The 12,051-nt window shown below is 48.0% G+C and overlaps 1 protein-coding gene across 4 annotated transcripts; it reads right to left on the bottom strand.

Moving 5' to 3' along the window:
* Positions 1-1,792: 1,792 nt before the first annotated feature.
* Positions 1,793-10,952, bottom strand: LOC140419261 (uncharacterized). Of its 4 annotated transcripts, XR_011945657.1 has the most exons (4): positions 10,859-10,905; positions 6,693-6,783; positions 3,550-5,410; positions 1,793-2,323 (listed from the first exon to the last, which is right to left on the bottom strand). XR_011945657.1 is itself a non-coding variant. In XM_072503091.1 (3 exons), exon 3 carries the CDS (start codon positions 4,853-4,855, stop codon positions 3,914-3,916), a length of 942 nt encoding a protein of 313 aa, XP_072359192.1. In that variant the 5' UTR covers positions 4,856-5,410; positions 6,693-6,783; positions 10,859-10,905; the 3' UTR covers positions 2,441-3,913. The 4 variants fall into 4 exon arrangements, 3 of the variants coding, with proteins under 3 accessions (XP_072359192.1, XP_072359193.1, XP_072359194.1); XM_072503091.1 differs by lacking the exon at positions 1,793-2,323 and having other exon boundaries at positions 2,441-5,410; XM_072503092.1 differs by lacking the exons at positions 1,793-2,323; positions 6,693-6,783 and having other exon boundaries at positions 2,441-5,410; positions 10,859-10,952.
* Between the last annotated feature and the right edge of the window lie 1,099 nt (positions 10,953-12,051).

Below are 12,051 nucleotides of genomic sequence, written 5' to 3'. Positions count from 1 at the left end.
AGTGAGGAAGGATATTAGCTCCAACAATGTGGAATCTGTATGGGGAGAGCCGAGAAACAGCAAGCGGCAAAATAATAAGTGGGCATCGTATACAGACCCCAAACTGCAGGGGTGGTGTTGGGAATGGCACAAAACAGGAAATTAGGCTGATTGTTAAAGTTTCTATAGGTATATGACGAGGAAAGGATTGGTGAAGACAAACGTAGCTTCCTTAGTCAGAAAAAGGGGAATGTATAATAGGGGACAAAGAAATGGCTGGGCAAATAAATACATATTTTGGTTCTGTCTTCAGAAATGTGGACACAAATCAGACACAGGAATGTTGGGGAAGGCAGGATTTAGTGAGAGGGAGGAACTGAAGGAGATCAATATTAGTAGCGAAGTGGTGTTGGGGAAATTGTTGGGATTGAAGGCTGATAAATCCCCAGGGCCTGATAATCTGCAACTCAAAGTACTTAAAAAAGTGACTCTCCATGGTAGTCTATGTAGAGGTATTACGGTACCTGGTAATGCTGGAACACCATTGGTACATATTGTATGTTTCTTATTGGTCAAGCTGTATGGTAGTTCTGCCCTGCAAGGCGGGGTATAAGAGCCCGTGCCGCCCCAGCAGCATTCTTTCTGTACCTGAGCTGCTGGGGGAAACATCTAGCTTATTAAAGCCTTCAGTTGGACTCCAACCTTGCTTTCGTGGTGATTGATCGTGCATCACTTTAATAAGGTAGATTTAAAAGGATGGAGCTCCGAATCAAGCCGGAGTGTCTGCAACTTAGCCCCCACGTGGCAAACTCCGCGGCAACCGTCAAGCACTGGCTGGCGTGTTTTAACGGATATCTCGGAACAGCCGAAAACACACCCACGGGAGAACAGAAATTGCAAGTCCTGCACTAAAGGGTGAGCCCGGAAATTTACACCCTCATCGAGGCCACGGACGACTTCGATGCTGCATTGGAGCTGCTAAAAGGACATTATATTCGCCGGGTAAACCAGGTCTACGCCCGACATCTGAGAGCAACGAGGCGACAAATCCCTGGGGAAATCGCTGGAAGAATTCTACCATGCGCTCCTGGTGTTGGGGAGAAACTACAGCTGCCCGCAAGTTTCGGCGACAACCACACAGAACTTTTGATCTGGGACACTTTCGTTGCAGGTATGCTGTTTTCCCAAATCCGCCAGCGATTGCTGGAGAAAGACACCCGAGGCCTCAAGGGAGGCACGGGCCCTTGCAGGCTCCCTGGATGTGGCTTCCCAAAACGCCCGCACTAGCGTCCCCGACCATGCGGCAGCCCCCTGGGCAGCGTGGAACTCCCCCGCGGCCGACCCCAAGACATTTCCCATCCCCCCAACAAGCTTGTGCTGCAAGGCGGCCTGGCAACCCCGGGGGGCCCCGCTGATACTTTTGCGGGCAGGCCAAGCACCCCCGGCAGCGCTGTCCGGCCCGCGCATCCACCTGCAAGGGATGCGGTAAAAAGGGCCACTTCGTGGTGGTATGCCAGGCCCGGGCGGTCGCTGCGGTCTCCGGTGGCAAATGCAGACCGCCACCACAACCCTCTCCACAGTCCCCATGCGGCCAGCGAGCGCCGCCATCTTCTTCCTCCAGGGCCACATGCGGCCCCCGGGTGCCGCCATTTTGTCCTGCGGACGCCACGTGCGATGCCTGGTGCCCGCCGGAGCCCCACGCACACCCCAGCCACCAGTCCCACCCTCCTTCCCACAGGTGCCCCCGTCCCAGGAGGATCGGTCCTTCCGTCGGCCCTGTCTACCCCCCCCCCCGCCTACAGTCGCACCCCGCAGACGCTCCCTTCTCAGGTCAACCGGTTTCCCCACCAGCGCCGTCTATAGTTAATTGTGAATCTGTAAATAGTTACGACAATAAGACAAAACGCTGTACGGAGGTTTATGGTACCTCCATAACTATAAATTCTACCACGTTACCATGTTGTAATATCAAGCCACCACCCCCGCCGGACTCTTTTTTAACAGGGGGTGAATGTGGTAGGCTGTGTAGAGGTATTACGGTTCTTGGTAATGCTGGAACACCATTGGTAGATATTGTATGTTTCCTATTGGTCAAGCAGTATGGTAGCTCTGCCCAGTAAGGCGGGTATAAGAGCCCATGCCGCCCAGCAGCCTTCTTTCTGTACCCGAGCTGCTGGGGGAAACATCTAGCTTATCAAAGCCTTCAGTTGGACTACAACCTCGCTTTAGTGGTCATTGATCGTGCATCACTCTCGAAATAGTGGATGCATTGGTGGTCACCTTCCAGGATTTTATAGACTCTGGAACAAATCCTGCAGATTGGAGGGTGCCTTATGTAGTTCACCTATTTAAAACAAGAGATAGAGAGAAAACAGGGAATTATAGACCAGTAAGCCTGACATCGGTAGTGGGGAAAAGTCTCAAATCCATTGTCAAAGATTTTGTAGCAAAGCACTTATAATAATAATCTTTATTGTCACAAGTAGGCTTACATTAACACTGCAATGAAGTTCCTGTGAAAAGCCCTGAATCGTCACACTCTGACGCCTGTTCGGGTACAGAGGGAAAATTCAGAATGTCCAAATCAAAGAACAGCACGTCTTTTGAGATTTCTGTGAGGAAACCGGAGCGCCCGGAGGAAACCCACACAGACACGGAGAGAACATGCCGACTCCGCACAGACAGTGACCCAAGCCAGGAATCAAACCTTGGACCCTGGCGCTGTAAAGCAACAGTGCTACTGTTCAGTCCCACAAAACTTAGAAAACAGTGGCAGGACTGGCAGACTCAGCATTGATTTATGAAGGGGAAATCATGCTTGACAAATCTACTGGAATTCTTCGAAGGTGTAACTGGTAGAGTTAACGAGGAGGAGCCAGTGGATGTGGTATATTTGGACTTTCAGGTGGCTTTTGTCCCGCATAAGAAATTAGTGTGTAAAATAAAAGCACATGGAATTAGGCGCAGTGTGTTGATATGGATTAAAAAAACTGACAAGAAACAAAGAGTAGGAACGGATGGGTCTTTTTCAAATTGGCAGGCAGTGACTAGTGGGGTACCGCAGGGATCGGTGCTCAGGCCCCAGATATTCACAAGATATATTAATGATTTTTTAAAAAAATGTAAAGTACCCAATTCCTTTTTTCTAATTAAGGGGCAATTTAGTGTGGCCAATTCATCGACCCTGCACATCTTTGGGTTATGGGGTTGAGACCCACGGAGACACAGGAAGAACTTGGCTCCACATAGTCAGTGATCCGGGGCAGGGTTGAACACTGGTCCTCAGCGCCGTGAGGCAGCAGGCCTAACCACTGTGCCACCCTATATATTAACTATTTAGATGAGGGAACAAAATGAGATGGCAGACTATTATCTGAACGGCCATAGATTAGGAGAGGGGACTACGCAACGAGACCTGGGTATCCTCGTACACCAGTCACTGAAGGTACACATGCAGCTACAGCAGGTGTAAAGAAGGTAAATGCTATGCTAGCCTTCACCGCGAGCGGATTAGAGTACAGCAGCAGGAGTATCTTGCTGTCATTATACAGGGCCTTGGCGAGACCATACCTGGAATATTGTGTGCAGTTTTGGTCTCCTTATCTGAGGAATTATGTTCTTGCTCCAGAGGGAGTGCAGCGAAGGTAGGTGCAGGGTAGATGCAGGATAGATTTTCCCGATGGTGGGAGTGTACAGAACCAGAGGTCGCAGTCTGAGGACAGACCATTTAGACAGAGATCAGGAGAAATTTCTTCAACCAGAGAGTGGTGAGCCTGTGGAATTTGTTACTGGAGGAAATAGTTGAGGCCAATACATTGAATGTTTTCAAGAAGCAGTTAGATGTAGCACTTAGGGCGAAGGGGATCAAAGGAGATGGAGGGGAAAGCGGGATTAGGCTATGGAGTTGGATGATAAGCCATGATCATAATGAATGTCAGAGCAGGTGCCAAGGGCCAAACGATCTCTTCGTGCTCCTATTTTCGATGTTTCTATGTAATCCCTTCCCACACTGAGAGCAGGTGAATGGCCTCTCCCCAGTGTGAACTCGCTGGTGTTTCTGCAGACTGGATGACTGTGTGAATCCATTCCCACACTGAGAGCAGGTGAACGGCCTCTCCCCAGTGTGAACTCGCTGGTTTGTCTGTAGGTTGGTTAACTGAGTGAATCCTTTCCCACACTGAGAGCAGGTGAATGGCCTCTCCCCAGTGTGAATTTGTTGGTGTGTCTGCAGACTGGATGACTGAGTGAATCCCTTCCCACACTGAGAGCATGTGAACGGTCTCTCCCCAGTGTGAATGCGCTGATGTCTCAGCAAGGTGGATGAATCACTAAATCCCTTCCCACACTGAGAGCAGGTGAACGGTCTCTCCCCAGTGTGAACCCGTTGATGTCTCTGCAGGGTAGATAACTGAGTGAATCCCTTCCCACACTGAGAGCAGGTGAACGACCTCTCCCCAGTGTGAACTTGCTGGTGTCTCAGCAAGGTGAATGAATCAATGAATCCCTTCCCACACTGAGAGCAGGTGAACGGTCTCTCCCCAGTGTGAACTCGCTGGTGTGTCCGCAGGGTGGATAACTGAGTAAATCCCTTCCCACACTGAGAGCAGGTGAACGGTCTCTCCCCAGTGTGAACTCGCTGGTGTGTCCGCAGGGTGGATAACTGAATGAATCCCTTCCCACACTGAGAGCAGGTGAATGGCCTCTCCCCAGTATGAACTCGCTGATGTTTCCGCAGGGTGGATGAATCAATGAATCCTTTCCCACACTGAGAGCAGCTGAATGGCCTCTCCCCAGTGTGACTGCGGCGATGAATCTCCAGCACAGATGGGGCTCCGAATCCCTTCCCACAGTCCCCACATTTCCACGGTTTCTCCATGTTGTGAGTCTCCTCGTGTCTCTCCAGATTGGACAATCAGTGGAAGCCTCGTCTACACACAGAACATGTGCACTGTCTCTCCTCACTGTGAACGGTGTGTTGTTTTTTCAGGCTGTGTAACTGGTTTCAGCTCTTTGCACAGTCAGTTAGGGTCTGGTTTAGCACAGGGCTAAATCGCTGGTTTTGAAAGCAGACCAAGGCAGGCCAGCAGCACGGTTCAATTCCCGTACCAGCCTCCCCGAACAGGCGCCAGAATGTGGCGACTAGGGGCTTTTCACAGTAATTTCATTTGAAGCCTACTTGTGACAATAAGCGATTTTCATTTTCATTTCACTGGAACTCATTCACTCGGTTGTGTTGTGTGAGTCTTGGTGCTTTTCCAATCACATGCACGTTTAAAATCTTTTGAAGCCGACAGATCGGACAAACATTTCTCCTTCTCGCCGATGATATTCAGAGCCCGATGATATTCAGATCAGAAGGAATCGAGTGAGTTTGTCACATCGAGACATGATGTTTGAGATTTCTGTCTGTAATTCCTCCTCTTCCAATATCCTTCAAAAACAATTTACAACGGTCATCATTGTTAGTACACATTATTTACTCTCTTGTTCTCAAAAAGCTCTAAATCTCCATCTCACATTCTCCCTCCATTCTCACTCTGCTGTATCTAATATTCACCCTCCCAATTCTCCTGAACGTGCTGATTCATGTTGATTGACAGATCCAAGCTCAGCTCACTGCTTCCTGACCAGGACACAGAGATTAGAATAGGAGTAAGAGTCGGTCAATTGGCCCACTGAGTCTGCTCAACCATTCAATGAGATCCTTGGCCGATCGATCGCAACACCATTTTCCCCACACAATCCCCATATCCCTCGACATCTTCAATATCTAGAAACCGGTCAATATTTGCCTTGAACATACCTGATGACTGAGGCTCCACATTCCTCTGGAGTAGAGAATTCCAAAGCTTCACCACATCCTCGAGTGAATAAATCCCTCCTCATCTCAGCTTTCTCTCTATTTTCCTACCTGTTCCCCATAACTCTTAACTCCATTGTCAATAAAATATCTGTCAAACTTGTGCTTCAATATATTCAATGACCCCCAGATACAACTGGTCCCTGTGGAAGAGAAATCCAAAGACTAACAACCCTCTGAGGGAAGAGGTGACTGGAAATCTATAACATAGCCACGGTCCTTTATTACAAGATGAGAAATAATAACAAATTTACTTTATTACAAACTGTAAATAACATATCTAATCTGGACCATGCAACAACACTAGGCATATCTCTGTCCATTATTAATTTAATTGCCCTGAAATGCCAGCCATCTCCTGGGAAACCCACCCCTTTAATTGTGAACATTAGGAAAGAGACAATCCTTTTTTGAAATAAATTTAGAGTAACCAATTTTTTTTTTTTGCAATTAAGGTGCAATTTAGCGTGGCCAATCCACCTACCCTGCACATCTTTGAGCTGTGGAGCTGAGATCCATGCAGACACAGGGAGAATGTGCAAACTCCACACGGACAGTGACCCAGGGCCGGGATCGAACCCGGGTCCTTGACCCTGTGAGGCAGCAGTGCTAAGCACCATGCTTTTTGTCAGTCAAATAAATGCGTCAACCTGTTAAGGCAATGTTTTTCAAACTTTGTTTCCGGGGATCCATTTTTAATCAACCGGCCAACCTTCGGGACCCAACCCGGCCGACCTTGACGACCCACGCCAGCTGACCTTTGCGATCCTCGCCGACTGACCTTGATGACCCACACCGGCCGACCTTGACGACCCATGCTGGCCGATCTTCGCGACCCACCATTTTCCCTTACCTTGTTTGCAGCTGACAAAAGGGAGGAATCGCAATCGCATCCAAAGCCCGTGATGTCAATGTTCAGGGGGTGTGACCTACTCTCTGCCTCCCTTCAGACATGAAGAATACATAGAATAAAAAAAAAAATCTTCTGCATCTTTGATTGCGCAAATTCGCTGGCAACAGCCGGCTTTTTTTTTTTTACAACTTCGGGGGGGGGGGGGGGGGGGGGGGGGGGGGGCGGGGGCGGTTGTTTGATAAAGTTTCACAGGAAAAAAATGCAGAAACTGAAAATGTTTTAATCCTCTAGAAATTGGAGTTACATCACATTTCACCCAAACATTACGATTAAAAATGTTAAAAAATAAAAGACACTTAAAAATCAATCAGTTAATTGATAAAGCTTCCTAATACAACCTGCAGGCACTTGGAATGTTTAAAATCAAGATTTAAAACGCTGACATTCTTGGTTGAAGTTACAGCTGCGGTGAAACCATCGTTGGATCATTCGCCATTCTTGGAGAAAGAGACTTCCACTTCATCATTTAGCCATCTGGGATGGCCACTTCCAGAATACAAAATGGACGCTCGCAAAGAACATAGGGAACTGTGGACAATACTAGAAAACAAGTAGACACAGCGCCTGAATGCATATTTGGGAAACAGCTTCCAGATGGAATTGAAACTATGGGTCGATTAGCATATTGTTGGCCCATCTCCGGGAAACAAAGGAATGATACTCAGGTAACCGATACTATTACAGACATTCCAGTGCCAGTTCCCCAACCAAAAAGCACAAACAAAGCAAAGCCAACAGCCACCTAAGACACGCCCAGCCATCAGGGCACCCACCCCTTCATTTGTCAAGATCGAGAAGCGGCGCAATTAATTGGGACTAAGTTTAAGGCCCGCCTAAAAGCGCGCAAAGCCCCTCCAAGTATAAGAAGGAACCCCCACAAGAGAATCGCTCTCTTGGAATTGGCTCTTGAAGCGGAGAGACCCTTCCACCAGCATCACCAGTTCAAGGTCAACGCTCGCTATCAGACGGACGACCTTAGCTGTTCTCCTGTATACCTTCGAACCCAACAGCCTCAGATCCAAACAACAGCCATTGTTCCTCTGACTAAGTGGGCACCGAAGTTAGGTATAGGCGTTAGCATTAGAGATAGTTTAGTTGGTAGTACTGTTGTGCATGAGTAGATCTTACTGTGTGTGTAAATAAATTATTAAAAGTTGGCTGCTGCGGGGTTGCAGACGGATTTGCGTGTTTGGGAGCGCCGTGAAGGACGGCTCCGTGGCCCTCCCGACACCTGCCCACAACCCACCCGCGGGTCGCGCCCCCGACTTTGACAATGCCTGTGTTAAGGAGACGGGTGGGGAGTTGAAAACACTTTGTGGAGTCATGAACCTTCACGTAATTTTTTTTCTCCCAATTAAGGGGCGATTTACCGTGGTTCCAGGTTGGGCTCAAATCATTAATGAGGACAGTGATCTCTGGCAAGAAAGGAAACCCTGGCAGGTGGGCGGGGAAGATTCACAAACACCCGCTGGAGGCCCCAAATCCTCAATAAGACCCATTGGTTTTATTGTCAGTCTGCAGACAGGAGAACTGAACCCAGGCAAAGGAGAGGGAGGGAGAAAACTGCGAGTGAGGAAAGAGATGGGGAGATGGGTTTGGATTTCAGCCCAGGGAGGAGGGAGAGTGTGAGGGACGTGGCAAAATGTTCCAGAGAAACTAGAATTGTCTGTTCAGAATTTCTATCCTGGACTGACAGTGATGGCTGTATTTTTTTAATTTAAATTATTACAAAAAAAATTTAGAGCACCCAATTCTTCTTATTACCCCAATTAAAGAGTAATTTTAGCGTGGCCAATTCACCTACCTTGCACATCTTTTTGGATTGTGGGGGTGAGACCCGCGCAGACATGGGGAGAATGTGCAAACTCCATACGGACAGTGAGCCAGGGCTGGGATCTAACCCGGGTCCTCGGCTAACCACTGCCCCTAGTGATGACTTTTGTAAACTCCTTTTACAGGATATTACAAGGGGAGGATTTACAGATGGAAACTCAAATCAAACTTCACATCAAGATTTAACAGAGTCACTCCATTCATCAGGACCTGAATATCATTGGCCTGTGAATGTGGAAGAAGAAATGTTTGTCTGTTCTGTCTGTAGGAAAAGGTTTTCAAGATCAGTGTGACTGAAAAAATACCCGATACACACGCGACTCGAGTCGAGTGTTCCAGTGAACTGACTGTGGAAAGAGCTTTAACCAGTCACACAGTCTGAAAAAACATTACGCCATTCACAGCGGGGAGAGACCGCACACATGCTCTCTGTGGGGACAAGACATAAACTGATCGTCAATGTGGAGTGGGACAAGGATACCAGCAGCTTGCTGAAACCATGGGAATGTGGGGACTGTGGGAAGGGATTCAGATCCCCATGTGAGCTGGGGACTCATCACCGTAGTCACACCGGCGACAGACCATTCACCTGTTCTAAGTGTGGGAAGGGATTCACTCAGTTATCCGAGTGAGGATTCACCAAGATGTGGGAGCTGGCTGGTGAGGAACTGAGCGGCCTTTCATAAGCTTCAGGCTGCTCTGTGTAAGATAGGAGTTTGATTCGGGATGGTATACCCGGCAAAGCTGCAGCTCGCATAGGAGTGCAAAGACTGCCATTTTGAGACACTGGAGGAGGAGAACATTGTAAAACATGGACTGGAGTCCAGTTATCTGTATTGGACAAGATCTACGTTTCCTATGGGATGGGTGTTGTTATTTCCTCTATATAGTTTTGATATTTTCTGATAAAATCTGTTTTTCTGTTTGGGGTGAAGGGAGATTTTCTTTATGAAGCACAATGTAGACATATAGGGGGTGGGGAGGGAGACGGGTTAGCTACCTGATGACTAAAGAACTGTTTTTGTTTTACTCTGAGTGTATGGGTACGTGTGTGGCAGCCATCTTGGGTGGACTCTTGGCCTGTACCAAAGATAAAGAAAAGCTGTTCAATAGCAGATTATAAAAGGATTATGGGACACAGATTTATGATTGTGAGCAAGATCTACAGGGGAGGTTTTACACAGTGAGTGGTAATGATCTGAACTCAATGTTTACACACAAAGGTCGATAATCTCCAGGTCCGAATGGTGCTGTCAGAATTTGATGTGAGGATTGGTTGTGAGTTTCCTGTCTGCGAACCCCTTTCTAAGCCCCTGTGAAAGAAGTTTACAAAGGCATCACTGTCAGTCCAGAAATGAAATTCAGGAAAGATAAATATTTCTCCTGGTTTGAGTTTGCGGTGTGTAAATCCTCCCCTACTAATCCCCTGTAAAAGGAGTTTCCAAATTTAATCACTGTCAGACCAGGATAGAAATTCACAACATTCTCCCCTCCTGGTCCAGGATGACCGCTCACCCCCCCGCTGCACAGTGACCCTCTTGTCCTTGATTTGAGGGTGTTGTCTACTCAGGGTTGGGAGTTTCTGCCTTGGGTCTTCATGTGACTGAACAGAGCTGCAGAGCTTTGGACACATGGGACAGAATGTCCAATGAATCTTAGAATTTACAGTGCAGAAGGAGGCCATTCAGCCCATCGAGTCTGCACCGGCCCTTGGAAAGAGCACTCCATTTAAATACACACTTCCCAACCTATCCCCTCAACCCAGTAACCCCACCCAAACCATTTTGACATTAAGGGCAATTTAGCATGGCCACTCCACCTAACCTGCACATCTTTGGACTGTGGGAGGAAACCGGAGCACCCGGAGGAAACACACGGAGATAGTGAAATGAGAGTGCAATCTGGAGAGCAGGATTGGCTTCCTTTTCTTTCCATCTCTGCCACCGCTTTGCATCATCAATAAGACATTGGGACTCAAAGACGAATCCAGTTTGATGGACAAGTTGTCTCCATTCTGAACAATGGGGAACAAGCTCCTCCCACTCATTGAAACATCGCCCCGTCAAAGATGACAATCGCGCATGCGCCCTGATGCACATCCAATAAAGATGGCGGTCGTTACCCCGAGCCGAATTTGAGGAGCTGCAGCCCCGCTCGGTACAAACTGGGTCCCGTCAATATTTCCGCGGTTTGCGGCTTACAACAGCTTTACACAACGTTTTCGCTCATCTCCGCGATCTCTCGCTCCCTCCATATTGTTAAACGCCACTTACCAATTTCGGATCTCAAAAAGACGCATTTCTGCTTTGTCATTACCCACACTGCGCATGCTTCAATCACAGCGGACCCCACCGCTCAATCTTTCCGATTGTTTGGAGGACCAGCCGCTCCCGGTCGGTCCTCCAGACCCGCCCCCCTCTTCCTATCGGGAGCTGCCGTCAATCACCCGGGCATTGTGACGGTTACAGATGGTGAGTGTGGCCACAGGCTCAGTCTGACTCTCTGATTGTCCAATAATAACAGTGAGAGTCTCAGTGGGACAGTCAGACAATAATAGTGGAGATGGGGCCCAGAGGAGAAACAGCAAAGGATTCACTCACTTTGAGAGTAACAAACACAGTGTCTGTTCCAATAATAAGTCAGGCTGCAGTGTGTGAATGAACATATCATTGGATCCAATTTAGAATCATAGAATCTCCTCAGTGCAGAAGGAGGCCATTCGGCCCAGTGAGTCTGTAGCAACCCCCTGAAAGCGCAACTAACCTTCGCGAATTCCCCACCCTATCCCCACAACCCCTCCCAGTGACAATTTAACACAGCCAATCCATGTAACCTGCACATCTGTGGACTGAGAGAAAACCAGAGCATCCGGAGGAAATCTATGCAGACACAGAAAGAATGTACAAACTCCACATAGACAGTGACCCAAGGTCAGAATGAATCATAGAATCTACAGTGCAGAAGGAGACCATTCGGCCCATCGAATCTGCACTGGCATTACCTGATCTGGCCAACTCACTGAAATGTGGTTAATTCTGAATTGCCTAGCAAGCCACTCAGTTTAAGGGCAATTAGGAATGGGCAACCCAGCTGGTTTGCCCGTGACACTCACATCCCATAAAGAATAGAGAAAATCAAAGGGCTGTTTCCAGTGCCGGTTTCAAAGGAATCAGTACTGGGCCCTTCACTCCTGGTTTACATCATTGATTTGAGAGTAAATGTGGGAACATGAATAAGATGTTTACCTGTGACACAAAAATGGTTAAACACTTGATAGTGAGGAAGAAAGCTGGAGGGAAAACAAGGCAAAGGATTACATGATAAATGGCAGGACAGGACTAGTTAGGCCAGAGCTAGATTCCTGTACACAGGAAGATTGCACTCGAGAGAGTAGAACAAAGAACAAAGAAAAGTACTGAACAGGAACAGGCCCTTCGGCCCGCCAAGCCTGTGCCTGTCCGTCTAA

Source organism: Scyliorhinus torazame, chromosome 5 (genome assembly GCF_047496885.1).
Source record: "Scyliorhinus torazame isolate Kashiwa2021f chromosome 5, sScyTor2.1, whole genome shotgun sequence".
Lineage (NCBI taxonomy): Eukaryota > Metazoa > Chordata > Chondrichthyes > Carcharhiniformes > Scyliorhinidae > Scyliorhinus > Scyliorhinus torazame.
This window is presented reverse-complemented; position numbering and strand designations above follow the sequence as displayed.